We start from the raw sequence: 27213 nt of genomic DNA, 5'->3' as shown, positions 1-27213 counted from the left end.
CTGGCTCCGCCCCGGCCCACCAATCAGACCGGGCGGGGTAGGCAGGCCGCGCCCCCTGACCCCACGGGCCCCGCCCCCAGGCCCAAGCGGCCGGGTCGCTGCCGGAAGTGGCGAAGCGGGTCGGGACTGGCCGGGGAGCATGGCGGGCGCACGGGGCGCAGGGTGTGCTACGGCGGCGACGGGGGCGCGGCCCGGGAAGCGGCCGCCCGAGCCGGAGCCCGTGCCGGAGCCAGAGGAGGTGACAGCGGGCTGCGCGGAGCGGGAGCGGGAGCAGGGCGGCGGGGCGCGGGCGGCGGGGCGCGGGCCGCACGTGGAGGCTCCTCGGCCCTCCGGCCCACGGCGAACCCTCCCAGCGTGCGGCGGGTCTGGGAATGCGAGGAAGAAGGGGTCGCCTGCCCTCTGCTGGAAGTGGCCTTGTGAGGGGAGTCCTGGGCAGAGAGCACCCCCTGCTCAAGGGGCGGCTGAAGTGGGGGCGGGGCGGCTCTGTGGGTCGGAAGAAAAGTCTGCGCAGGAGAGGCATGGGAAGGAGAGCTGGCGTCCTGTGCAGCAGCCTCTCAGACCCTTTGAATTATACATTCTACTGTTAAGATCTGAGCTTGCACCGCTGTTAAATACTTATATGTTTGTACACTGCTAGTATGTTAGATCCTCTGTCAAAATTAAAAAGGATATGGGAATAAGAAAGCGTGAATACAACCGAGTGCCTGCTGCATTGGACACATTGTTTTGGCTCTATTGCCGCTACTCCTGTCCAGCTGAACCCCGGTTTGGTTGTGGGGGTGTCATCAAATCTGGGTCGTAGACAGTCGTAGAAGGCATGTACAGTCGAGCCTCTCAGCCGACTCCACCTAGCTGTATTCTCAGGCTGCCCTTTTGCCTTGTGACCTGTCCTCGAGTGGTCCACTGCCAGCTGGCAGCTCTGGGCGCCAGGCTTGCCTACTTCCACCAGTGGGCTCTATACTCATCAGGAACACTTGCCACTGTCACTGTGTAGCTGACTAGATATTGGAGATAAGCAGCGTGAGTGAGTGTCTGTCAGAGTTGCTTCCATGAAAACTAAGTTGAGTGCTGTGGAATAACTGGTAAGTTCTGGCTGTCCAATTAGGTGAGAGACTTGTAAACTTTTGAGAAACAGTGAAATGTAGGATTCTGCACTCAAATGCTTTCTAAAGGTCTACAAGTTCTTGCTCCACTTTTAAAAGGCAATGACAGGGCCCACCCACTGTGCATTGTGTCCTGTAGAGTTAGGGATGAGATGGTGTCTGGACGGCAGAGCTCTGCTTGGTCCTACCCCAGGAGTGGCTGAACAGGTATATACATGTTTTTAAGTAAAGCTTGCATCATTTTTATCACTCCTGAGCCAACATTTACAACTTAGTGATCAACTGTCGGTCCCAATCTGGTAGGGTATGGAGGCTTCTATGTCAGATGGGAGAAACCCCTCAGGGATTCTGGTCCTCTGCTGGCCACAGTCCCTGCCTTGGTGCCCTTATAGCTCTGGGACCTTGAGTGCCAGGGTGGGGTGCAGAGGTTGGAGAGCCAGTGTTGCTAATGCAATGGAACTGGGCTCTAAGAAGGGGACATTGTCCTTGCAAAGTCCTTCCCTTGTGAGATGCTAGGAATTAAATGTCCCTTCCAAGGGCAGGCAACCATGTTGTCAGCAGAGGTGGACGGTGAGGAAGGCCTGGGTTGGGTGGATGGTTCTGGTGAAGGTGGAAGCTTGTGACCTGAGGGCTGTGGCCTTGGAGGCTGGCCACACAGACGCATGGGTCAGTGCCTGGTGCCTGGTGGGCGAGGCCAGTGGTTGGGCTGTGGGGTCTGGCTAGCATTAACACTGTGCTCCTTGCAGCTGTCTCTTCTTTGCGCCCCTGCCCTCAGCCTTGGTGATGGCAGAGATTCCGGCCTCTCTGACAGCGAGGAGAGTGTGTTCTCAGGCCTGGAAGATTCTGGCAGTGACAGTAGTGCAGACACCACTGCCGAGGAAGAGAATGGAGCCAGCGGTGATGAGAACCACAGTGGGATGGAGAAGACCACTGGGCAGCAGGTGCGGTGGGTGAGTGAGGAGCCTCCCAGTGGGCTCTCCCACTAGATGAAGGTGCCCCCCAGGGTCTCTGGGTGGGTGTCCCCACACTGCTTTCTCCAAGTTTCCTTGGGGACTCCAAGGCCCTCCTCTCTCCTCTGATGCGCCTGGGGGCACATTTGGGGCTGGGTAGACCTTGTTTGCAGCTGGAGTTCTTGGAGGTCTAGGGCACTGGTCTTCAACCACAGTTAGGTGCTCTGTTCACAGGAACTCTAAAAGTCCACACGCCTGGGCCTCTACCTCAGTGATTCTGATGTCACCTCTCCATGGGACTCAGCCCGCTTTGCTAGGTTCACTTGTAGGGTGGGTTTCCTAGGGCAAAGCTTGAGGTGGGCATTTGCCTGTGGGGGCCTGCCTGGGAGGGGCTCGAAGGACACATGTGAGGGGGTGAGCTGAGCAGGAGCTCCATTCCACCCCAGCTGTGCAGGAGCCCGAGTGGCCCCATGGGTGGAGGCTTTGGCATCATATCTGTTGCTGTGATGATGGGGAAGGGTGTACCCTGCTCTTAAGTGAGAAAAATGACAGGAATCTTTTTCTTTCTTTCTTTCTTTTTTTTTTTTTTTGGTGAAGAAGAGTGTCCCTGAGCTAACATCTGTGCTAGTCTTCCTCTATTTTGTACATGGGATGCCGCCACAGCATGGTTTGATGAGCAGTGTGTAGGTCTGCACTGGAGTCCAAACCCGTGAACCCCAGGCTGTCGAAGTAGAGCACGTGAACTTAACCGCTGCGCCACCGGGCCCGCCCGAGAGGAATCTTAATTTAACTGAAATAAGGCGTTTGTTTTTTAGGACGTTTCAGAAACAAGTTTATAACCACAGGTGTTTATACTTCCGATGGCCATGGTGTTCTGGAAGTTATGACCTTGGCTCGTATAGGAGTCTCCTCCTGTAATGGAAACCAAAAAGGCATGCTTGTTTGATCTGTTTCCTGGGAAGAAAAGATTTAAAATCAGACTTAAACCTTCCACTATTCAGGCTTTCCTTATAACACTGATGTGCACAGAGAGGAGGTGATGCATTAACTGCGTTGACCACGTTTTGTAGGATTACAGGCGACTGTTTCCCCCAATTTTTTTTTTTTTTAAGGAAGATTAGCCCTGAGCTAACTACTGCCAATCCTCCTCTTTTTGCTGAGGAAGACTGGCCCTGAGCCAATATCCATGCCCATCTTCCTCTACTTTATACATGGGATGCCTACCACAGCATGGCTCTTGCCAAGTGGTGCCACGTCTGCAAGCGGGATCCGAACCGGCACACCCTGGGCCGCTGAGAAGCGGAACGTGTGAACTTAACCTCTGTGCTACCAGGCCAGCCCCTCCGCCTGCCTTTTTAACTTTTTAAAATTACAAGATATACCCTCCTCCACAAAAAACCAAATCTTACATCAACACTATTGAATAAAGGGTGGAAGTTCCTATTCACTGCTTGATGCAGTTGGTGACCACAGGTAATAACAGATAATAGTTTAATAATCTTTCTGGATCTGTTTCCCCTTCTCTTTTTTTTTTTTTTTTTTTTAAGATTGTCCCTGAGCTAACATCTGTTGCCAATCTTCTTCTTCTTCTCCCCAAAGCTCCGTGGTACATAGTTGTATATTCTAGTTGTGGTGCTTCTGGCTGTGCTATGTGGGATGCCATCTCAGCATGGCCTGATGAGCGGTGCTAGGTCCACACTCAGGATGTGAAACCCTGGGCCACCAAAGCAGAGCGCTAGAACTTAACCCCTCGGCCGTGGGGCCGGCCCCTGCCTGTGTAGTCTTTCAAATAATTGGTGGTCTTAGCTGAGCTGCTTTGCAAGTGAAACTGATGTTTGCCTGGGGACTCCCTGAAGAGAAGGTGACATCTGTGGTGAGAAGACAGCCCTACTGTCTTGCCCTCCAGCTGCCTCCTTTCTGGGGCCTGGTTCTTATCAGGGCCGCTGCTGACCACCACGCCATGCAGGTTTCTGCTAACTTCTCTTCTGCTCTGTGCTCCCACTTGTCCCTTAGCCAGCTCCTGTTGCTGTTTCCTTCACATTCCTTTGACAAGATGTGTCCCCCATAACCTGTGTGAAGGCTTCCACCACTTCCTACCAAGATGGGTGGGCAGTTGCCCCCCTCCTTGACCACTCTGCTTCATGCGTCTGAAGGGCATGCTGCCACGGTGTCAGGCTGAACGCTTGTGTGATGTCAACGACACCTGTCCTGAGGCAGTGGCCAGCAGAGAGAGGTCCTAATTGTGGGTGTGGCCCCCCCCCCCCCCCGGGCCTTTCCCCCTGTGGCAGGTGTGCTTGGCCCAGAAGCACTAATCAGGTGACAAAGGCAGCCGAGTCAGCTACACAGGAAGGAGGCAGTTGGTTTGTTTTGCTATTCTGGTAGTTGTGAGGCTGATAGGTCATTTTCAGGGAGCTGTGCCCCGTAAATCTGTGGATTCCGGCCTGTGCCACAGGCTGTCCCAGGCTGGGAACATCCTGCTGAAAGCATTCCGTAGATAAGGACCCAGCCAGATGGCCATTGGCATGTTCCATGGAGATGTCACTGGGCCTCTGCCTTCCTTTCCCACAGGGAGAGATGGCTGTGGGCCCAGCTGCAGAAGCCCTGCCTTCTTGCCTGCTCAGGTGCTCTGGTTGCCCTGGTGACATGGCCCCGTTCGTGGGAGCGGCCCTGTTCAGTCCAGGCCCCTCTTGGTCCTGCTGTGTGGCATGCACCTCCCTCTCACCTTTCGCTTCCTCTTGGGCCTTTGGTGTCAACTTAAAGATGTCCACCACTTTCTTTGTAAGGGGTGTTTGTGATTGAATGATGTAGCATCTAGGGGTGCTGGAGAGCACTTGGGAGCTCCTGAGGGACGTCCTGCCCTCCCCAGCCCTGTTCCTGGTTGAGGACAACCACTGTCTCTGGTCCTTGGGTCTCTTTCAGGGCGTTGTCTGCACATCCACGCTCCTGTCTGTGCAGTGTCTGATTGTTTCCTGACAAAGGCGAGCACCCCTGCGCGCTGCCTTCTGCCGTGCCTCTGTCTCCGCGGGTTGTGCATAGCCCTCCTCGTGCGCCGTGTCTGCGGTGCCAGCCTGACTAGCCCCAGTGGGTGGGCAGCTGCCGTCGCCCACTGTTACAAGTGATGCTGCAGTCGCCTCCTTTATGCTCGTTCTCACACGTGCAAGCAATTCTTGGATTAAATTCCAAGAAGAATTTCCGAGTCAGAGGGTCAGTGCATTTTTAATTGTGGAAGGAATTCCAGAGTGTCCTTCCCGGAGTTGTGCCACTGCGCGCTCCTGGCAGCCACCCCTGGGGCACCTGTTTCCCACTCCCTGCCAACAGTGTGTGGTTAAACTTTTTTATTTTTCCCACTCTGATAAATGGGGAGAAAAGTCTCTTCTTGTTGCTTTATGATTTTTTTCCTTCATTAGGAGTGAGGCATCTTTTCCTGTTTCTCTGAGAACCGTTTTAGCTGAACCTGTAAGTGTGTGACGTGCAGAGTGCTCATTCCTGTCGTGTTTCGAGGGTTGGGCTCCGGCTCTGTGAGTTTCGTTTCTGTTCTGTCCGCGTGGGTTACAGGATGCCATGTGGACCCTGCACGTTTGCCTCCTCTTAACCTGGGTCTCTCTGCCCAGCTTGGCCTTCATCCTGTGGCTCCGGCCCCGCCCTCTGCTTGCCTGGGGCCTTCGCTCATGGCTGAGATGGACCTCACTGTTTCTGGGAGTCGGGCGTCGCCACAGGCTGACTGCAGGGTCTCGTGAGGTATGGTCGGGGTGCTGGCAGGAGCTGGAGGGTACTCTTCTCAGCTTCCTCACCTAGCTGTTGGTGGAAGGCACTCAGGTGAGGAAGAGCACGGTGTATTTGGGGGGCCAGTAAGTGGTGGGAGCAAGGGCCTAGAAAGGTGGGGCCGTGCGCTGGTGTCTCTCTGACCTTCCTCCTTGGAGCAGGTCCCTTGAAGGGCCCAGTGTATCCACAGCGAGGCCCCATGGCCTTGACCTGCTTACAGCTGTGGATTTGCTTGCCCATTTTGGATTCGGTGTAGCCTTGGGGTGGGGAGCTCTCACTTCTCTGCTGTCCCATCTCATCTTCTTCCCGGGTCAGCTCGCTTCCCTTCCTTCCACTCCCAGCACCTGCTCCTGTCTCCAGTCCCCTCCCTCCAGGTCCCCTCAGAACTGACAGCCCTGTCCCTTGTCCCTGACCTTCACTGCCTCTTTGACCTGAGTCCCTGTCTACTGGCCAGTCCCCCAGTCACCTGGGCCCATGCTCCAGCCCATGCCCCTCACCCTTCTGACAGCATGTCTGCAAGCCTGTCTGGCCAGGGAACCCTGTGCCCAATGGCTGCACCAGCATCACCAAAGGAAGCTGAGTGGAGCCCGGTGCTGTGTGTCCCCCACATGCCCCCTGCATGCCAGGTGTCACTCCTCCACATGTTGCCCTCGGCCACAGTCCTGCTCCCCACCCCGTCCGCCTCCCACCTCACCTTGGCTCCCTGCTGTTCACGCACTCCCTTCCTGTCTCCACCCTCAGGCAGTGGCGTGGCTCTCAGTTTGGGGAGAAAATTGACATCAGAGGAGAATTTCCTTAGGCCTCCCACCCCCACATGCCCCCTGCCCCATCTGAGCCCGTGTCCCCATTCACGCTGGGCCCCTTGGCAGCAGGAGTGTCTCCCCTCCTTGCATCCTCGCAGCGGTGCTCTCTGGTGCTCGTAACGGGCCTCGTAGCAGGCCTTTCCAGCCCACAGGAAAGATGATGTCGCCGACGTCGCATCTTCTCTCCATTCCTCGTGTCACGTGGATTTGTGTGCTTGAAGCTGTTTCTTTCCTTTTGTGCTTGTTTAGATCCGTTTTTTCCTACTTGGCCTGTTTGGTTTGGTTCTTTTTATTCATATGGGATTTTTTTTCTATTTTGCATTCTTACTCTTTTGTGCAGAAGTTTCCATTTTCATTAGTTCAGTCTGCTTGCCATGTTCAAGAATGTAACGAAAGACCCAGTAGTAATGCCCAATGTGTAAGGAGCATTTTCCAGATAATTTGAGACGAGTTCTGCCCGTGCCGTCTGTGCGTGGAGCTTACTGCAAGCCCCTGTGTAGGAGGAGCCCCCTGGGGCTCATCATGGCTCTGGAGAATTGTGGGTGGGGGCCACCAGGAGAGGAGGAAGTGGGCTGTGGGGGTCCGGGAGTCCAGGCCGTGGTGTCCCTGTGTACTCTGGGGTCTGGGTGTTGGCGCCATCTGGTGGAGTGTGATGTGGGGACTAGGAGGAGGCGTGCCCAGGATTCTCACTGGCTACTTAATGGAGCCTCCTTCCGGCAACTAGTGCCTGGGTGTGCACCAGGGAGCCGTGGGCGTGAACCGGTGGCTGGAGTGGCTGCCCCTGTGGGCGCCCCTCCTGTTCCATTCCCCATCGCAGCATCACACAGCCATTTTAGGGCACTCTCGTTTCTGGGCGTCAGAGTTCAGGCAGGGTGTGGTGGTGTCACATCTGGGGTATCATGGTCAGTGGGACTGGGGGGATCCCACAGCGTCCCTCAGCTGTGTTCCCCCAGAGAATTAGGCTCCACTGCAGAGAGCACATCAGCTTCTCCTGTGCCCCTGTGGGGTTCTGGCACATTCTGTCCTAGGAGGACCATCTCTCACATCGCATCACATGTTCTGGGGCTCAGGTGAGCGTCCCAAGCAAGAACAGCAGGGGCCTCTTCTCTCATGTGTCCAGCCTGGTGTGACCTGAATAGCTGGCGCTCGCTTGGCATCCTTGTCTACCTGTCTGTTCCCCTCTATGAGGACTCAGGGCTCTGAGGGCAAGCGTCCGGCGTGCCAGGCAGAGCTGCAAGTCCTTCATGACCTAGACCCAGAGCATGTATTGTCAGTTTGGGCTGCTTCCCTTGGAGAGGGGAAGCATCCAGAACACCCCCAGATTCGAGTTAGGGGCACATAGACTCTGCCTCTTGATGAGAGGAAAGTCAAAGGTTTGTAGCCATGGTTTGAAACAGCCACAGTCACATTCCACCTGCCCCCAGGCTCCTTAGAACCTCACCATGTTGCCATGTCAGCTTCGGCCCCAGCCACAGGGTCTTGTCCAAACCAGGCACAGGTGTAGGTGAAGCCATGTGCCGTGGTGGTGCGCAGTCACACGTTAGATAGCTCTGTTCTAAATTGGGGGAAGCAGGTAGCACGTAGCAGTCACTGGCCTGTGGTGGTCCTGAAGTTGCTGGGCACACGTGGCCATTTCTTTGTGCAGGACAGGCTCCTGCTCCTGAAAATGACTGTGCTCCTCCTCTGAGTCACCTTCTTTTTTCCTGAGAAATGGGGGGCATTTTCATCTTGTATCATCTCGGGCCTTCTCAGACCCCACTGGTGTATTTTCTTTAAAAACTGTGTGGGTCTCCTAGGTATCAATATATGTCTTCCCTGTTAGATGGGCCATATGCACAGGGCTCTTTGATGCCAGCCCTTCTCTCTGTTGGGCACCTTAGGGAGTCTTAGCAGCATTTGTCCAGTCAAGAGTCTGTAGCCTGGTATTAGGTTCTTGGAGGCTCCTTGGTGCAAAGCGTCTTTGCTCCATTGGACCCCTGAGACTGTGTGTTACCAGCACTGGTCTGGATTTCACCTCTCTGAGATGTCAAGGACACGCGCAGAAGCCCAGCTGCATCTCACAGGGACCTTTAGGTGTGATGGCTGCTGCTTCCCTCTGCCTTCCAAGTCTCTGACAGAACCCTCTTGTGGGCGGGCCTGACCTGGATCCCACAGAGAAGGCAGTGCAGGGAGTGAAGTTCTAGCTCACCTGACCCAGTCCGAGCCGCCGCAGTGGCTGTCATGGTCCCACCTCCAGGAGGAGGTGGCAGGCCCGTGTTGCTGCGTGGCTGGTTGGTGGTGGCCGCTGGTGTGCTTGGGCTGGGCCTGACGCTGGGCAGGAGTGGGTCTGTTGCAATCACAATGAGATACCGTTGTTTGGATACCATCTTAGGCTGTCAGAAGCCCCTTGGGATCCCTCCTTTGGTCCTCGTGGTATATTCTGGTCCTGGGGTTGGGTGGAGAAGCAAGCGCGCCTGTTCCCCTGAGGACCACGGCCAGAGGCCACCTGGGGTCCGGGGTGAGGCCTGGCCCAGGCTCCTGGTGCTGCTTCCTTGCAGCCCTTCCCGCACATACCCTCCCCTGCCTCTCCTTTGCCTGCCCCCAGGGTGTTCTGGGCTGCTGCCCTGTTGGCGGTGCAGCCTCTCTCTCCGTAGTGGCCACCGCACCCCCCGTGCCTCTGGTCCGGCCCACATGCTGGTACCGCACTCCTGCTGGCCTCCTGCTGCCCTCCTCTGCTGATGGCCCATGGTCCCTCATGCTGGTGTCCTCATGCCCCGCACCTCGGGGGTGGCTTGCCATTGGCCTGACATCCCTTCAGTCCTGCTGTGCCTTGGCCTGAGCCCTTGTGCACCTTGCTGCCCCTGCTGTCTCTCTGGGCTCCTCCACCCCACAGCCTGCCCCTCATCGGCCACCCGGCTGTGGAGTCGCCAGTTGTGATGTGAGGCTGCATACCCCCCAGGAGATGTCCGTCCTGAGACCCTTGGTCCCCTGGCCTAGGGACTTGCCTCCAGAGCCCAGCTTCGCTTTGGGTCTGCTGTGGCAGTCCATGTCAGCATGTCTAGGGGACAGCGCCGTGCGGGGTTGAGCCTGTCTTGGGTTATGTGCTAGTGGGCTGCAGGCTGCGTGGATCTGGGAAGACCCCACCACCTGTGTCTGCACCTGAGGACCCGGGGTCTCGGATGCTGGTGGCTGGTGCTGGGCCATGTGAGAGACAGGGCAAGGACAGCGGTGCACCGTGGAGCTGCGTTCCCACGTTAGTGTCCTTTTGTGTTTGACGGTTTAGTCATCTTCTTTCTTAACTCTTAAGCTTTTTAAAAAAAATGCCCAACGCCCGACTATAACAGAGTATCTCCAAACTTTGAAAGGGTGGGGTTTGCTAGGTCTGCTCCTTCCCAGAGCTGACCTCTGGTTTGGGGAGCTGGGCTGCGCCCCACATCGCTGCTGCCCCCTGGCGGCCGCTGTCTGCCCTGCTGTCAAGTCTGGAAGGGATGCGGCTCCTCAGTGCCCCGAGGAGTGTTAGATGTCTGTTTTTGTGGGAGCTCAGGGCCCCGCCGGCCACCCTTGCTCCCCTTGCCAGGGACCCACCTACGTCTGGCTCTTATGCCTGCACACTCGTGCCCGGGGCCAGCCGCCCAGCACGGGGCTGTGTGAGGCACACAGAACACTGGAGGACAAGGGATGTCTGCTGTCTCCCACTGGGTCCCCATGACTGTGGCCTGTGGCACAAGTGGTGTGGGACTCGCAGGAGTTCATCTGGTGGAGAACATCGGGCAACCTGGCACTGTGGGCAGCGATGGAGCCCGGCCTGAGGCCAGCACTGCGGACCCTGCCACAAGGAGTGGCCCCTGGCTGTGGCTTGGCATTGGGGTGCCTGTTGAGGAGACTTAGAAACTGCTCAGCCCTGAGGTCTGGCTCCGTCCTCAGGGCAGGTGTGCGTGCTGATTGCTGCCGCGGGCAGGCTCCTGCGGGCGAGGATGGGAGGAGAGCTTTGGGCCCTGGGCAGAGGCAGGAGCTTGGGGCGCGCCCTCCGCCCGCGCCCCATGCTCGCCAGGCAGTGCTGACCCACTTTCAGCGGGCAGGGCTCCTGCAGTGCACAGCACGGGGAGCAGGGGGTGGGGGGAGCCGTGGAAACCGAATCCTGCCTTGTTCCTGGCCTGGAAAAAAACTTAGTCTCCCACCCCCCTTACACTGAGGGGAAAAACAGGCAAGAGGAAGAGAGCCTTGCAGGCCTTGGCTCCTGCCTGGGCAGGGGGAGTGGGCTCTGGGCGGGGGCGCCTGCGCCCAGGGTCTCCTGCTCCCCAGGACTTTACTGCCCCCAGGGGTGAGAGGTGAGGCTGTTTTCCCCATCAACCCTGGTTCTGATACATTCAACACCCTCAAGAAGAGAATCTGTTTTCTAAGTGGGGATGTGAATGCTCCGTGGCACCCACTCGCTGACCTGGTGGGACGGGGTCGGCCTGGGGCTGTGGGCGGGGTGGGGGCCTGGGGGCCGTGTCTCCCTGGCATTCCGAGGGTTTGGGGTACCTCTCTGGGTCCTTGGCCAGCTGGGCTGGATGTGGCTCTCAGCTGCTGCTGGAGCCGGCAAGGCCCCCTGGGGTGAGGGTCTTGCCCTCAGAGTGAGTGGGCTGTGGCCCATGATGGTGGCTGACAGCGAGTGCCACGTGCTCCCCCAGATGGACTGGCCCAGGTGTGAGTGACCCCCTGGCCCTCACCTGCTCCCGCTGAGTGGCCGCCCCCGCCTTGGCCCTTGACCCTGGACCGGCTGTGGGCCGGGTGGGGGACGTTGGGCCAGGAGCCCTGCAGCTGTCTTTTCGTTCAGGGGTGCGGGGGCGGCTGGGCCCTCGCTGGGGGCTTTGGTGCTGACTGCTCCTTTTCCAGTCTGGCACCAGGTCTCAGCCCCTCCCTGGGGCCCTCCCCCAGAGCTTGGATGTTGTAATGGGTCCGGCCCTTGACAGAGGGCCCTGGGTGGGGCCCCCGAAGAAGCCCACTTGCACCTGGGTGTCCCCAGTCTAATCTTGAGGCCCAGGGCCAGGTTGGAGCTGCTCAGAGATTGGGGTGGCAGGAACCTTGGCCTCAGAGTCAGCAGAAGGGACAATTACTTCTTCCTAAGCCCCCCACCACTGAGGAGAAGTCGGAAGACCCTGGGCCTGGGATCTGCCTGAGGTCAAAGGGTGTCAGTGTCCTGAGTAGCCACTCTCTTCTTCTCTCCGCAGGCCGAGACCTCTTCTCCAAGGACAGAGGAGATGCGAGTGCAGGGCGGCGATGAGTACGCAGAAGACAGCTCTGACGAGGAGGTGGGGCTGGGGCCACGAGGGGTAGGGGTGGGGGGCCTTCCCTGGGTGGGCCGTGTTGCCCCCGCCACAGCTAGGCCTGAGTGGGCGTCCTGGCCTAGGGCCCCACTCACAGTCTGGAAGAGCGATTTTGGGGTTGGGGACACATGACTGCAGGAATGTGTGTGTCATCGCCTGGGAGGGAAGGGGCATTGGGCGTGGCACAGCGGCCCCATGCCCATGTCTCAGCCCTGGGCCATGGACCCCTGGGCATGTCTCTGGGGTAGCTGGCTGATGCTGGGGTCCCCTGAGTGCTCTGTGGGGGCTGTGCTCATGCTCTGGGTGGGCATGGAGAGGTGGGGGGTCTTCCACCACACGAGGCAACGTGCCCTGGGCCATAGGGGCGACAGGCCCAGGTGCTGCCCCACCAGGTCGGAGGGCAGCACCACCTGCCAGCCTCCTGCAGGAGATGGGTGGCCCTGGGTGCTCTGACCCCTCCCCGGCGTACTTGAGGCACAGGCCCTGTGGGCCTCAGCAGATCCGTTCGCCCCTCTCGAGTTCGAGGGTCCGAAGGGCAAAGCTTGTTGTTGGGCTGAGGGTGCTCTGTGTGTATCCGCAGGCTTTGATGGTGGTTGGGCATGGGGTGGAAGCTGAGGAGCTCTGAGCCCGGAGGTGGCTGTGGTGCTTGCCCGCTTGTCCTCTCCCTGGTGTATCCTGGCCGTTGGGCAGGGCTGCGGCCCCTGTGCTAAGCCTCCTGGTGTAAGCACCCCACGTGTGCGCCTCCTGAGGCCATGGGCCTGGGGGGCAGGAGGCGATGCTGTGCTGCGGGGCCTGCAGGGACAGTGGTCCTCGCCCCTCAGGAGCTCTTCCTGCCGCCTGTCAGGGGCTGTCCTGGGGCCTGGGGAGGCACGCGCCCCCTCCCCTGCTCGGCTTCTACCCCCACCCTCGCGCTCTCTTGGCAGCGGCTGCAGGAGCCTTGGCCGTCCGCCCGATCCGGTCTCTGTGCGTTTAGAGAACAGAGACAAAACAAAATAAATTGGTTTCCTGGCCGGAGCAGCGGGCGCACTCGGCGAGGGGGGGCCAGCGCAACGCGGCTCCCTGCCTGTCTCCCCCTCTCCCAGGGGCTCTGGCTGTCGGCAGCCACATCCTGTCGGCTACTTTTTTATATTTGGTATTTTGAGAAATCGATGATGATTGTAAATGGAGTGCGGAGGCCGGGGGAGGGGCCTTTGGCCTGCCCGCGGAGAGATGCTCCTCCTGGCCGGGCCTGTCCCGGAGCCGCTGCGGGGGCTGCGGGGGCTGGGGGCTGCTTCCTCTGGCGATGACTATCCCATATGTCGGCCTGAGTGACAGGAGGGAGCCACGATGCCCGCCCGTCCGGCGCTTCTGCCAGCACAGCCGGCCAGCGGCTCGAGGGGGCGGCAGAGCTCAGCTTTCAGGAGCCAGGCCAGGCCCCGCAGATGCTTCCTCTCCCCCGAGAAGCGCATGTGCCGAGGGTTCCTGTGCACCCTGAGCTTGCGGCTGCATCTCTGCAACCCAGCAAAGCGGGGTGGGCTCCAGAGAGCAGGCCTGGGAGGCTGGAGTGGCGAGGGTCCCATGGGATGCCTGGACAGACGGGGTAAGGAGTGCAGGGCCTGAGTGATAGAGAGGGTATTAAGGGGTGCAGAGGCCTGCACCCCCTGCGGCTGTGCCGTGCTTGGTTGGCACCTGTGAGGGGAAACCCCTTCTCCCAGCAGTGTCCTTGGAGGTGGCCAGTGGTGCCAGGACCCCACTCAGGCTCTGGACGGCTCCTAGCAGCTGGCAGGGGTTTGCTGATGAGGGGTGTGCTCCCTGGAGAGAGAGCCTCAGTGGGAACCGAGCTGGGCGGCCGCGTGGTGGACTGGAAGCACTTCACAGCCTCCCCTCCCCTGGCCCCGCCCTGCCCCCTGCTCGGAGTCTAGACCTGAGGCCTGGGCTGGGGCACGCTGTGGCTTCTGGGCCCTTTGACTGTTGGTCTATGCTTGGTCTGCCTTTGGGGACACCCCCCAAACACTGACTAGTGAGGGATGTTTCACCTCTACAGCTTCCTGTTTCCACACATTTGCCCTCCTCAGTCCCTTCCTCCAAATTCACATCCTAAGCTGCACTAGGGCCAAAGTCCCTTGGGTGTGCTGCTGGGCCTGGTCCTGGCCACAGTGGAGTAGGGGAAGCCCTGAGGAGCCCGCGAGCTATGTCCGCCCCACCCCCATGTGTCCACCTTACCCCTCACCTCACAGACGTGATCTCATCCATCCGCCAGGACCCCAGGGAGGTGGGGTGGGGGCGGGGGCGGGGCCGGCAGCCTTCATAGTGGTGGCCCCATATCTTTGTTTCAAGCAGCTGGGAGAAACTGAGGCTGGCCTGTAGCGGCCCTGTCTGTCTAGGAAGTGTGGTCAGGGTGAGGGGTTCAGGGCAGCTGTGAACTCTGGCCAGAGAGGCTGGGAAGAGCCTCCCTTCTCGACCCTGTGGGCCTGACACCCTCCTGTCCCCTGCGAGACCTCCGCTGAGACCTGAGACCTGGCTGGGGGTGGGGCTGCGGCCCTGGCCGGCTCTGCGGCGCCCGGGCCTCGGCTGTAACTCGGGATCCCGCAGGGACGGGCCCGGGCCTGTCTGTATCCACAGCCCGCGATCCCCTCTGCTCTCTCGCCAAACGCCGTTAATGGCTTCTCCCAGCTACTGAACCGGCAGCTGCCTCCAGCGCTGGCGGCCTCCAGCTCCTCCCGGGCCGCCCGCCCCCGCCTGTCCTGGCCGCCCGTGCTCAGAGCGCTTGCGTCGCTGCTGGCAGCCGCAGCCTGTGGGCTCAGGTTTCCGAGCTGTTTGTGGAGAGCGCCCGGCGCTCAGCCTGCTCGTGTCTCGGCCTCGCAGACCGCCCCAGGCTCCCTGGCGGCCTTCCACCCCCACGGCCAGCCTCTGAACGGGGCTGCTGGCCGGGCTCATGCGGCCCCTTGGGTCTGGTCCCTTCCCACTGGTCTGCTCCCACCGGCCTCACCTGGGAGGGATACTGTGTGCGCCGCTGACTTTCGGCCTCGCAGGTGGCTGCAGGGCCTGGTGGGTATGATGGCTGTGACCGCAGAGTGCCCCTTGGTGCCTCTGCCTGGCTGCACCCTAGGCCAGGCACACAGTGCTTGGATGGGGGGACACACCCACTCCCGTCTGCGTGCCCCCACCCTGTGTAGGCCTGGCACTTCCAAGAGCTACCCTTTGTGTCCGATTTTCCTAGTTGGGAGAGGGGATTCTCCTGGGGACAGCAGGGTGGGGCCGGTGAGGAGGAGCAATGGCAGAAACAGCTGCCCCTCTCGAGGGGTATAGTGAGCATGCTGGGACAGAGCAGGGTCTCTTGGGGCCTGGGGGGCTATGCGGCAGCTGGCAGGTGAAGGTGGGGCTTCTTCAGAGCCATGTCCTCCCTCCAGCGGGGTCATGTGAGTGGTGGCAGCCTGGGGGCTGCTGTGTGCCCACTTGGAGCCCGGTTCCTTGGCAGCAGGAACCCAGCGGGTGGGTGGAGGGCGCTGGGACAGCCTCCTGGGAGGAGGGGTTTACCTGGGCTTGGAGGTGTGGCCAGTGGAGCCAGGAGCTGCAAGGGCAGGCGTGTGGAGGGCAAGGGTGGGTGGGGGTGCTGGCTGCAGAGTGGGGACCAGGCACATGTCCCCGGGGCCACAGGCAGAGGCTGCTGTGTGTGGGCAGTGCTTGGGGCTGAGGGTGAGTCCTCCAGAAGGAGACTTTGGGCGGGGCTGAGGGTAGGTGTGGAGCTCCGGGATCAGGCCCAACCTGAAACAGCAGCTCTGTCTTCGAATAGTGGGGCTCAGAACAGGCCTTTGTCCCACTCAGTGAGGGTCCCTGAACCTATGTTCCCTCCAGCACTCCCAAAGGAATTTCTGGGAGCTCCTGCCTGCAGGAAGCCAAGAGTTGGGGTGCCCCACATGGGAATGCCCATTGGATCCTCCTCAGCCCCAGGAGAGGGGCAGGTGGGTGGGGGTCTCGGGTATCTGAGGACCCACGAGCAGTGGCAGCCCTCTCCCCACCCTGTGGAACCCATGGGGCGTGGACTTGCTCCCCCACAGCCTTAGAGGTGCTGGTGGAGGCCAAGCATTGGGCTCCGAGGGGCCCTGTGCCTGAACGTGTCTGTTGGCTCAGCGGTGGGCCCAGACAGACAGAGGTGGGGGCATCTGGGCTGGCCTCTGCAGACGTGCCCTGCCACCTGAGTCAGCCAGCGGAAGGGGCAGTCTGATAGAGGAGGTTGGGCAAAGTGGTTCTGAGTTCCCTGCCTGGCCCACCCCAGCCCAGCCGGCTACAGCCAGCGGGCTCTGCTTCTGGCCCCGTCCCCTGCTGGGGTCCTCTCGACTAGCTTTGGCCTTTGGTGCAGGAAGAGGCCGAGGAGGGCCTGGCTTTCTCCCCTTTGGTCTGTCAACTAGGACTCATCCTGCGGGAACCTTCTGTAGGTTCAGCTGCAGCAGGTGAGCGGGGGTGCACAGCCCAGCCCCCTCCCGCCAGGCACTCCGACAGAGATTAAACACCGTGGAGGGGTGAGGAGGGACGAGGTGCAGGAAGGCCGAGTGGCGCTTCGAGACAGGCGGGAGCTTCGTGCAGGGGAGCTGAGCGAACACTGCCGGCATTGTAATCGGAGAGGGGCCGGGAAAAGAGAGAGACCGAGCGAGGGCGGCTGACCCCGTGCTCCCCGGGGACAGGTGGGAGAGGCGAATGAGGAGAGAGTGAAGGATTCCAGAGGTGGGCCGGCTTCCTCTCTCGCAGACAGACACGGGAGGGAGGTGGGCAGCGGGCCAGCGCCGTACCTGCAGTTCCAATCTGCGGTCCTGACAGCTGCAGCCACTTTGGGGAGGGGGAGGGGAGGGGGCTCATCGAGAGCGGAAAAATCCCAGCCGACACATCAGCCAGTTGCTGCCTGTGTCCGGTGCAGTCTGGGGGGCGGGGGACCCCTGCCGGCCTTATCCCACAGGCTTATCCTTGGGGCAAAGTGGCCCCCCAGGAGAGTGTGACCTGGGGGCTGTCTGTGCCCTCAGCCTGGGCTCCCAGGACCAAGCTCGGTGCCTGACCCAGAGGGGTCCACGGGCGCTGGCCCCTGAGGGGTCACATGTGCTTCCTGGCAGCCCGCAGGTGCTGAGCAGGGTGGGGGCCGGCTGGCCTGCGGGCGCAGGCGGCCTGGTGATGAATCATGTGGTGCCGCCAGCAGCTCATTCCCCGGGCCGGGGACAGGGAGCTGACAGCTGAGGCCGATCCGAGTGTTTCCAGCCCAGCTTGGCCCGCAGTGGCGGCTGCTGGCCCAGGGTGCTGGCCGGCCCCTCCTTTCCAACTGCCTCTGTGGGGCACACACACAGGGAGCCCTGGGTCTTTGTCCCTCGGCCCTCAGGTTGGTGGAGGGTGAGGCTAGCATTCTGGGGAGGAGGTGGGCTGCAGTGGGTGGGGAGCACCTGCCATCCTGGCCTGGAGGCTGTGAGTAGCTGAGTGGACTCGCGTGGGGCCTTGGGGCTCGGGCAGGCCCGCCACCCCCGGTCTGGTTTGAATTTCTGGAGTGGTGGAGGGTGACGGCGTGCTCCTCCTCCGCCCCTCCCCTTCCTCTCCTGCTGGCTGGCGGGCTGGGGCCGCTGCTGCTACCGGTGCAGCTCAGGGAGCGACCGGGCCTGCTGCCCAGGCCTGAGGCCGGCCAAGCTGCAGCCGCTGTTGGAGTCACAGGCCCAGCAGCGAAGGGCTTGGCCTGCATGCACTGTGCCCTGACCGGCCAGGCCCCTGGGGACCGTCCCAGCGGCCTGTCCTCTCCCACTGCCTTCCCAGCATCCTCGACCCATCCTCCTGCATTGGGCTCCAGGCAAGGGTCCTCGATGCCCGTGTCCCCCATCTCGCTGCCATCTGTCCTTCAGCTCTCAGGGGTGTCATTCCTAATGCACTTTCTTCTCTCAGGCCTTCTTACAAAGTGCATGCTCCCCCCATCTGCTCCTCACACTGGCCAGGTCACCCTGTGACTGCGAGGTGGGTGCCCACCTGGCCACCCATCATCTTCGGGTGCACCTCCCACCTGGGCCAGGCATAGAATTGTGAGGCCAGTGGGTGAGAGGCAGGTGGGCCATGGACCCTCCCCACAGAACTGGACGGTGCCCAGTGGGGCTGGAGAGGCAGGCATGGAGATCCTGGGGGCACCTGCCTGCCGGCCACCTCCCCCAGGTTGTGTTCTCGCAGCATCGGGGTGCCCCTCTCAGCCCACAGCTGGACCCCCAGGTCCCCTGCCTGGGTCCTGGCTCCCCGGGCAGGCGGTGGGGTGGGGGACTCCTGCAGTGACCAAGCTTGCCCTCTCCCCCACTGCTTGGCCAGCTGTAGGCTCTTGCAGGATTAAGGAGAGGAAATTTGGGGTTGGGTTTCTCTCTGAATGGAACCTGCCGTTGTGACTTTTTATCCTGTTACGTTTCTATCAGATTGGACACAGTCCCCTCCATCCTTAACGGCTCTGGCTTTGAGAACTTCCTCCAAAATTACACCACTGCTTCCTGCTTTGTAGTCCCTGGAGCCCATCCATGGGGGGGGTGGGAGGCGGCTCTGGCCCTGCCCTGTTGGGGTGCCCACGTGGGCCTCAGCACCTGGCCTTCCCTGGGGCAGGAGGGCGCGTCACTGGGGGCCCTGAGCCTGCGCTGAGGGCTGGAGGGCCCGGGGCCGGCACCTGGCGCTCTCGGCCATTCCCCACCCCGCGGGTGCTGACGGGAAGTCAGGCTGCTGGCTGCCTGGGTTGGTGGGGGAGGTGGCCCACAGGAGGGCGCCCCGCCCTGCTTCTCTGCTGTGCCCATGGGGCTCACACTACTAAACTATAATTGTCACCTGCAGGATTTTAATGGTCAGCCAGCTGCACACAGCTCAGGGAGGGGGCCTGAATGGCCCTCTTCACGGGCAGGTGGGGCCTTTGGAGGGGTCGGGTGGAGCACAGTGGTAGGTGGCCAGGGGTCCTCCCAGTGTGGGCAGCGCTGCAAGGGGCCAAGTGCAGGGCTAGGGGCAGAGGCTTGTGGCCTTTCTCTGCTCACAGCTTGTGCAGGGGGAGCCAGGCTGGGCCTGGTGTGGGTACTCAGGGGTACATACAGGCAGCTGCCACCCGGCCCAGGCCTGGGAACCCCCTCTGCCAAGCAACCCCTCGCTCAGCCTCCTCCCCATTTCCACTTCTTGGGGCTCTGTGAGCAAAGGCTGCAGTGCCCATTCCCCGGGGCCCCGCGTGCTGCGAGCTCTGCCCTCCTTGCCCTTGTAGGGGTACCTGGGTGCCGGCAAGGCTGCTCCCCTGTCCTAGGGCTGGCTGTGTCCCACTCAGTCCCTCGCCATGTGGTGGGGACTTGCTCTCACCTTTTCTTGCCCTCTGCTCCCTGGCTAGCCTCCCTTAGCCCCCAGGCCACTGTCCCTGACAGGAGGCACCTCACTTGGCCTCGGGCCTGGGAGGGATGGCCCTGAGTCCTAGGGTGCCTCCAGCACAGGGAACGCAGGACGTGAGAAGAGAGAGCCTGAGGCTGGAGTGCCCACTCAGGCTGGACTCAGCATGGATCCTGAACCGTTCAAGGGAACAGTGTGCTTCCATGTTTGGAAGATAATTGTTTTGTTTTTAATTATACAAAATTTCAGACTTTATATTATCATATCAAAGACACAAGATGCCAGCACGTAGTGACCAGAAGAAAACCCAGGTAGGAAGCCAGCACGGAAAGTTCCAGTGGGTCTGGGCAAGTGCTGGGGTCAGCTCAGAGTCCTGCCACCGCCTGCCTGTCCATCGGCCCCACTCTTAGCCGGAGGCAGGGCTGGCCTGGTGGGCGCCCTCACAGGAGGCCTGTGCCCGAGTCAGGTCCGTGGGGGGCTCTCTGCGCATCGCCCAGCGGCATCCGCCTCTAACTCCGAATCGCCGTCTTTCTGTCGCGGTCCTTGCTCTGCAGAGGGGAGGGGCAGTGTCAGGGCCTGGGCAGAGACCCAGTGCCAGCCCGCGCCTCTGGACGTCCCCACTGGGTGCTGTCCCAGGTGTGGGCGGTGAAGGCAGCCGCCTTCCACGCTCGCCCAGCTTCCCGTGCAGTTTTGGGAGGAGAGTACGCTGCTGCACGGCCGAAACTGTACCATTAAATTTCCCAGATGTTCAGGCCCCAGGAGCTCGCGCGTGCTGTCTGGAGAGGAAGTGGGGATTGGGAAAAGCCGCGCCGTATTTTCTCCCTGCTTTTCCGGTGCCACCAAGCACAGCAGGAGCTGTAAATCACAGCCGCCAGCGTCTCCCGCAGCGTGGCCCTCTCCCCCAGCCCCCACGTCTCCCGCCAGCCTCCTGCCTGCCAACCCCACGGCCTTGCTGGTGTCTGAGGGGGCAGCCCCAGGGGCAGGGGCTGGGGGAGGGACGGCAGGTGCCTGATAAGCCTTAGGCCTGTGGCAGGGGCTGTGGTGGGACACAGGGACCCCAGAGGGTCTCCTTCCCATGGGGGCAGGGTGGGTGCTTGAGCCAACCCTGCTCCTGCACCCCAGCTTTTTCCAGATCTGCCCTGCCTTCCTCCTAGAGCCCCACCTGGCCCTGGGTGGCCCTCTCAGGTGCCCGTGGGAGCCTGTGTCCTGGGGACTCCGGGGGAGAAGGCCCAGGGGAGGCCCAGCCCTGCCTGCTCCAGCTGCACCCTCCCTGTGCTCCTTCCTCCCTGGCCGGGGCGGCACACGGGTTACAGGTGCTGCTGGGGGCCTCGGCCTGCCTCGGCACCGCCCTCTCCACGACAGGTGTGGGTTGCAGGGGTGATTTGGAGGCGGGGCGCCTCCCTTCCCGTGGGTGCCCCGCAGCCGACACTCACCAACTTTCTCTGGTTGCTGAGGCAGAAGGTGCAGATCTGTTTGGGCTGGGCGTTCTCGCCGTCGCGGGCAGGGGGCGGCGGGGGCGGCGGCGGCGGGGGGCTGCCCGCGCGTGCCGCGTGGAAGAAGGCAGGCCCCGAGTGGCACGGTTGCCCGTCGCCGCAGGCCTCGCCCACCAGCAGCACGTTGCCCAGGTGCGAGATGTAGCTGGAGGCCAGGCGCAGCGTCTCGATCTTGGAGAGCTTGCGGTCGGCCGGCTCGGTAGGGATGAGCGTGCGCAGCGCCGTGAAGGCCGTGTTCACGCTGTTGGTGCGGTCCCGTTCGCGCGCGTTTGCCGTGTGCCGCTGCCGGGGCTCGCGGCCGGGCCGCCCCCCAGGCCCTGAGCCGCCGCCCACAGCCCGCCGGCCCCCGGCCCGCCTCCGGGCGCCCTGGAGGCCGCAGCGCGCGGCGTGCACGCGGCAGGGCTTCTCGTCGGAGCCCGAGCTCTCGCTGCCGCGGTCCTCGTCCTCCGACAGCGGGCTCACCTCGGGGTACAGGTAGCGGCCGGGCGGCGCCGAGCGCAGCATGGCGAGGGATGTGGCCGGCGGGCGCGCCGTCAGCTCCGCCGCGCGCAGCGCATGCCGCCACCGGGCCTCGCGGGCGGGCGGGCGCCGGGCCGGGGAGCGCGGGTCTCTGGGCGCCCGCGGTGGCGGCTGCGGCGCCGCGCGCACGTGTGCGTCCCGGGCTGGAGCGGGGCCGCGGGCCGGGCCTTTATAGCGGCGGCGGCCCCTCCCCCGCGCCGGCCCGCCCTCCTCCCCGCCTCCCGGCCCCTGGAGGCGCTCGGAGCAGGGGCCCTGCGTCCCTCTGCCTTCGCCACGCTGAAGGGGCCTGGAGCATCTTGCTGTCTCCGGGAAGCAGGAGCCAGTTTGGGTGGTGCTGGGGCTGTGTAGCCCCCTCCCGCCGCCCCTCAGCAGGGGCAGGAGGGTCAAGTGGGACCCATGACCCGGCCTTCTGCCCTGGCATGACCAAGTTAACCCAGCTGCCCTGGCCCAGGCGCGTGGCCACACCCTGTCTGTCTCTCCCTCCCCTGTACACTTGGGCCTTCTGTGCCAGGCAAAGGGGGGGGCACAGAGGAGCACTCAGGGGCTGCACTTCAGCCCCAAACCCCTTGGCTGCCCCCTCCAGATTTGCCCGTGGGGTCGCCCGGTGGCACAGCCTGTCTGTCCTGCACCTGCCCCCTTCTGGCATCAGCAGCACCCTCCAGGTCTGGCATAAGTTGTGCTCTCTGCTTGGATCCCTCTCCCCTTTCCTGGCTCATGCTGCTCCCCTGCTCTGGAGAAGCCACCCCGTTACCCTGCCCAGTGCTCCTGTGGGCCTTCTCCCCCTGGCCACTGGGCCCCCCAGGGTCTGTCCAGTTCAGGGGTGGCTGTGTAGACCTGGGGGCACGGGAGAGAGACAACCCCCCTCCCCAGTGCTGAGCAGAAGGGAAGGCATTCCTAACAGTGGGCAAGGGCACAGGGGGTACCCCTGGGCATGGGCCTGCTGGGAGGACTGAAGTCAGCAGGTCTTGGGAGGGGCAGGTGCAGAGGAACAGGGCCCAGGGGTCCTGTTCTGCTGCAAAGGGGACCTCAGGCTCCCAGCTGTGCTCAGTCTTTTCGGGGCCCCTCCCCCTGTGGCTACTGTTGCAGGAAGCGGCCGCCTGGGCAGCAGTCTCCATGCTGGGCGGAGGGAGGGTGGTGGCTGGCAGGGGCCTCGACCAGGAATGTGTGTCCGGGAATGTAGCTGTTCTGCCCGCTGGAGGTGGGGTGGGGGGCAGGACCGGGGGAGCTGGGGGTCCTCAAAAGGTTGCAGGGCAGAATGCAGTGGCTTCTGCCTCCCCTTTGAGTGGGTTGGTGGGGTCTTCCCTGAGTCCCTGTCTGTGGCTACCTACTTTTGCCTAAGGCCCCCGCCAGGGGAGGGAGCCCGCGGGCGATGAGGTCACCCTTGTCTGTGGCTGCCCAGAGCCCTGGCCAAGGAATCCAGAGGGAGGCTCTGGGGTTGGCACCACTTCAGTGGAAAATGTGAAGGTACAGCTCCGGCGCCTCTGGGGCTCAGGGGGGTGGGGGGGCAGCGCCGGCCGCTGCGCCACGTCCCACCCCAGGGAGAGGCACGTGTCAGGGTGCCTGGGTGCTGCCCCTGGCCAGCCTTGAGGCCACTCCCTTTGCTTTTGCCCCCCCCCATCTGTCTCCTGGGGGCTCGAAGGGAGGGATGGGCATGGTGGGTGTCCAGTGCTGACACGCTGGCCTGCTGCCACAGGATGTCCGGAACACGGTGGGCAATGTGCCCCTGGAGTGGTACGATGACTTCCCCCACGTGGGCTACGACCTCGATGGCAAGCGCATCTACAAGCCCATACGTACACGCGACGAGCTGGACCAGTTCCTGGACAAGATGGATGACCCTGACTACTGGTAAGCTGGCGTGGGGCCAGGCCTGCTGGGCAGGGCTTGAACATGGCTCTGATGGGTGGCCCCCCTAGGCGCACAGTGCAGGACCGGATGACGGGACGTGATGTGCGGCTGACAGATGAGCAGGTGGCCCTAGTCCAGCGGCTGCAAAGGGGCCAGTTTGGGGACGTGAGCTTTGATCCATATGAGGTAGGTGGCAGCAGCTGGCCCCTGGGGTCTGCAGGCACTTGCAGGGCCCTGGCCCACAGGCCTGTGCTTGTTCCCCCAGCCAGCTGTGGACTTCTTCAGTGGGGACCTCATGATCCACCCGGTGACCAACCGACCTGCCGACAAGCGCAGCTTCATCCCGTCCCTGGTGGAGAAGGAGAAGGTGGGTGCAGCCCTGTCCTCCAGGGTGCGGCCCCCACTGCTCCCACCCTGACCTGGCCTGTGTGTGCAGGTCTCCCGCCTGGTGCATGCCATCAAGATGGGCTGGATCCAGCCTCGCCGGCCCCGGGACCCCACCCCTACCTTCTATGACCTGTGGGCCCAGGAGGACCCCAACGCTGTGCTGGGACGTCACAAGATGCACGTGCCTGCTCCCAAGCTGGCCCTGCCTGGCCACGCCGAGTCCTACAACCCACCTCCTGAGTACCTGCCCAGCGAGGAGGAGGTGGGCCTGGTGCTGGGGTGGGGGTCTGTACTCCAGCTCCCAGCCCTGCACTCCTGGCTCATCCTTGTCTCCACAGCGCCTGGCATGGGAGCAGCAAGAGCCGGCTGAGAGGAAACTCAACTTCCTGCCACGCAAGTTCCCCAGCCTGCGGGCCGTGCCTGCCTACGGCCGCTTCATCCAGGAGCGCTTCGAACGCTGCCTCGATCTCTATCTGTGCCCGCGGCAGCGCAAGATGAGGGTATGTGGGGCAGCGGGGCACCTGGGCAGGGGACGGGGGACCATGGGACGGGATGGGAGCCGGGTGACCACGTGCTCTCCTGCTCCAGGTGAATGTGGACCCTGAAGACCTCATCCCCAAGCTGCCCCGGCCACGGGACCTGCAGCCTTTCCCCACGTGCCAGGCCCTGGTAAGCAGGTGGGGTGGGTGGGGGGGCACACCCTTCTCTTTGTCCATGTCCTCACTGCCCCTTCTCTGCAGGTTTACAGGGGTCATGGAGACCTTGTCCGCTGCCTTAGCGTCTCCCCGGGGGGCCAGTGGCTGGCTTCAGGTGGGCCTGAGGTGGGGGCAACCCCAGCATGGGGGCCTGGGCAGGAGGGCCAGGTGCTGAGGGCCCTTGTCTGCTATGTCCAGGCTCTGACGACGGCTCGGTGCGGCTCTGGGAGGTGGCCACCGCCCGCTGCATGAGGACTGTGCCTGTGGGGGGTGTGGTGAGGAGCGTGGCCTGGAACCCCCACCCTACCATCTGCCTGGTGGCTGTGGCAGTGTAAGTGTGAGGCCCGGGGGTCCCTGTGGCAGCAGGGGAGGGCCCTAGGCCTGAAGGGCTGCATCTGGCTTTGGCCTGCAGAGAGGACGCGGTGCTGCTGCTGAACCCGGCCCTGGGGGACCGGCTGGTGGTGGGCAGCACGGACCAGCTGCTGAGCGGCTTCACCCCACCCGCGGAGCCCGCCCTGCAGCCCGCCCACTGGCTGGAAGCCTCAGAGGAGGAGCGCCAGGAGGGCCTGCGGCTGCGCATCCGCCACGGCAAGGTGTGGGGGCCGTGGAGGTTGGGGGAATGGGGCACAAGGCAGGGGAGGGCCCGGCTCAGCCACCCTCGTTCTCCTGCAGCCAGTGACACAGGTGACCTGGCACGGGCGAGGGGACTACATGGCTGTGGTGCTGGCGGCCCCGGGCCACACCCAGGTGCTGATCCACCAGCTGAGCCGGCGGCGGAGCCAGAGCCCCTTCCGCCGGAGCCACGGACAGGTGCAGCGTGTGGCCTTCCACCCTGTGCGGCCCTTCCTGCTCGTGGCCTCCCAGCGCAGCGTCCGCCTCTACCACCTGCTGCGCCAGGAGCTAACCAAGAAGCTGATGCCAAACTGCAAGTGGGTGTCCAGCCTGGCGGTGCACCCCGCAGGTGAGGGCATGGGGGGTGCACCCGGCAGGTGGGGCGTGTACCCTGCCAGGCATGGCTCTCGGGTCCCCACCACCACGTCTGCCCCCAGGTGACAACGTCATCTGTGGCAGCTATGACAGCAAGTTGGTGTGGTTTGACCTGGACCTTTCCACTCGGCCATACAGGGTGCTAAGGTGAGGTGCTGGTGAGGGTGTGGTGGGCTCCTCCCCCTTCCTGAGCCTGCTCTCAATCAGGTCCTCCCCAGGCACCACAAGAAGGCCCTGCGGGCAGTGGCTTTCCACCCCCAGTACCCGCTCTTCGCCTCTGGCTCTGACGACGGCAGTGTCATCGTTTGCCATGGGATGGTGTATAAGTGAGTGCTGACCCCTGCCCACCCTGTCCATGCTGGGGGGGCCCGTGCCGCCCGTGACCTGAGCCCCTTTCCTCGCCAACAGTGACCTGCTGCAGAACCCGCTGCTGGTGCCCGTGAAGGTGCTGAGGGGGCACGTGCTGACGCGAGACCTGGGCGTACTGGACGTGGCCTTCCACCCCACGCAGCCATGGGTCTTCTCCTCAGGCGCCGACGGCACCATCCGCCTCTTCACCTAGGCTGCCCTGCTCCCCCCTGGGCTGCGTGTGCATCCCGGACCCTCAATAGAGTGTTTGTCCCAGCTGACTGGTGCTGTGACCTTGAATCCTGGGTTCCTGACCACTTCCCCTCCCTCACTGAATCTCCCCAGACAGCAGGGGACACCCTACTGACCTGTCCCAGAAGGAAAGGCTGCGTCATCGCACCCTACATCACCTGCTGAGGAGCAAAGGGCTTTATTGGCAACTGAGTAGGACACTGACTGGCCCCCATCCCACTTGGCCTCCAGCAGCCTCCTCGAGGGGCAGGTGTTTGACCCCCACAGGGGCCAGGCGGCTCCGCAGTCTGCTCTCCAGCAGGGGCTCCTCAGGCCTGTCTCGGAGGTTCAGGCCCGGACACGGCCTGGGCTGGCATTGCTGGTGGGGACAGCAGCGCCGCTGGGGGAGCCTCAGGCGAACTTCACCAGGCGGCCCAGGGTCTCGGCGGCCTTCATGCGCACGGCGGGGGCTGGGTCCTTGAGCAGGAGCTGGAGTGCTGGGGGACAGGGAGCTGCTGCCAGGGGCGCCTCTGTGGCCCTTTGAGAACTGACTCTGAGCCTGGGGTTCCCGCCATCACCCCCTAACGAGCTGTGGCTAGGGCTGCTCCCGCCCCCTTCCCGGCGCACCGAGCCTGGGGGGCCAGACCTCATGATGCACCCCCTACTCTGTGCGTGGGGCCGCCCGCCCACCACCCTCCTAAGACAGGCCTCTGCCGGGAGGGCTCAGGAGCCAACGGAAAGATAGTTTTTCCTTTTTTAGTGTTTTTTAAGCTCTTTTGGAACAGTTAAGAAGTTTCCGTGAATTACTAGAGACGATGAGGTCACCAGTGACAGGGAAAAAATCCTTGAAATCCAGGAAAATCACTTAGTCCCCCCTGGTGCCCACAGGGTCAGCAGGGCCCTGTGCAGCCTGGCAGATTGAAGGTGGCAGGGGGGCCTTTGGGCCCCTGACCCCGTGGGGGGGTACATGTGCATGGACTTGGGTGGGGCGCTCACCCGCAGTGAGCTGCTCCAGGTCCACTTGCAGCCGGTGCTCTGGCTCTACGTGCAGCACCAGGAACCCTGCAGGCAGGGGTCAGGGTCAGGGTCAGGGTCAGGGTCAGGCATGGGCTGTGGAGGCTCGAGGGGCGGCACTCACCCGTGAGCATGGGGGCAGCAGCACGGATGTCCTCCCAGCTGCTTTTGAAGTAGAACAGGCTGGTGCTCACCAGGCGGCCCAGCAGGTCCGGGAAGTGGTGCATCTACAGAGAGGCTGTCAGCCTGACTCCCACGCGCACACGCCTACACGCACACCCTTGCAGCCCTGCCCCTCACCAGGTGCTTGCAGGTGGTGTTGAGGAATTCACCAAAGTGCAGGCTCCAGCCCTCCTGCAGGTGCTTCTGGAAGGCGGCCGCCAGCTCCTCACACTCCAGGTTGGGGCCACACATGCGCAGGGCAAACCTGCAGGCCTGTGGGCACAACACTGAGTC

General features: G+C 62.5%; 3 protein-coding genes across 41 annotated transcripts in view; 1 reads left to right on the top strand and 2 right to left on the bottom strand.

Annotated features, from left to right (window-relative positions):
* Positions 1-31: 31 nt before the first annotated feature.
* On the top strand, positions 32-25793 carry BOP1 (BOP1 ribosomal biogenesis factor). 4 transcript variants are annotated; one of them, XM_070631262.1, is made up of 16 exons: positions 32-238; positions 1850-2044; positions 11811-11891; positions 22941-23095; positions 23164-23281; positions 23361-23462; positions 23532-23744; positions 23821-23982; positions 24071-24151; positions 24223-24292; positions 24376-24508; positions 24590-24770; positions 24850-25138; positions 25227-25311; positions 25383-25490; positions 25573-25793. In XM_070631262.1, exons 1-16 carry the CDS (start codon positions 140-142, stop codon positions 25724-25726), a joined length of 2226 nt encoding a protein of 741 aa, XP_070487363.1. In that variant the 5' UTR covers positions 32-139; the 3' UTR covers positions 25727-25793. The 4 variants fall into 4 exon arrangements, with proteins under 4 accessions (XP_070487363.1, XP_070487362.1, XP_070487365.1 ...); XM_070631261.1 differs by having other exon boundaries at positions 71-238; positions 1850-2053; XM_070631264.1 differs by having other exon boundaries at positions 72-238; positions 1879-2044.
* Positions 19442-21386, bottom strand: SCX (scleraxis bHLH transcription factor). Its single transcript, XM_070631266.1, has 2 exons — positions 20669-21386; positions 19442-19783 (listed from the first exon to the last, which is right to left on the bottom strand). Exons 1-2 carry the CDS (start codon positions 21230-21232, stop codon positions 19745-19747), a joined length of 603 nt encoding a protein of 200 aa, XP_070487367.1. The 5' UTR covers positions 21233-21386; the 3' UTR covers positions 19442-19744.
* A 133-nt stretch (positions 25794-25926) lies between the features above and the next one.
* MROH1 (maestro heat like repeat family member 1) overlaps positions 25927-27213 on the bottom strand; it is a 99788-nt gene continuing 98501 nt past the window's right edge. For 30 of the 36 annotated variants that reach the window (XM_070631259.1, XM_070631249.1, XM_070631231.1 and 27 more), the window contains 4 exons: positions 27058-27192; positions 26882-26984; positions 26740-26805; positions 25927-26240 (listed from right to left, as the gene is read on the bottom strand). In XM_070631259.1, the coding sequence (XP_070487360.1) occupies positions 26155-26240; positions 26740-26805; positions 26882-26984; positions 27058-27192 (390 nt within the window). In that variant the 3' untranslated portion in view covers positions 25927-26154. Of the gene's footprint in view, positions 26241-26739; positions 26806-26881; positions 26985-27057; positions 27207-27213 lie in introns of all 36 variants that reach the window. The other 6 variants (XR_011543303.1, XR_011543304.1, XR_011543305.1 and 3 more) reach the window with 1 other exon arrangement.

The sequence above is a fragment of the Equus przewalskii genome, chromosome 8 (genome assembly GCF_037783145.1).
Source record: "Equus przewalskii isolate Varuska chromosome 8, EquPr2, whole genome shotgun sequence".
NCBI lineage: Eukaryota > Metazoa > Chordata > Mammalia > Perissodactyla > Equidae > Equus > Equus przewalskii.
The sequence above is the reverse complement of the archived record's forward strand: the minus strand, read 5'-3'. Positions and strand labels throughout refer to the sequence as shown.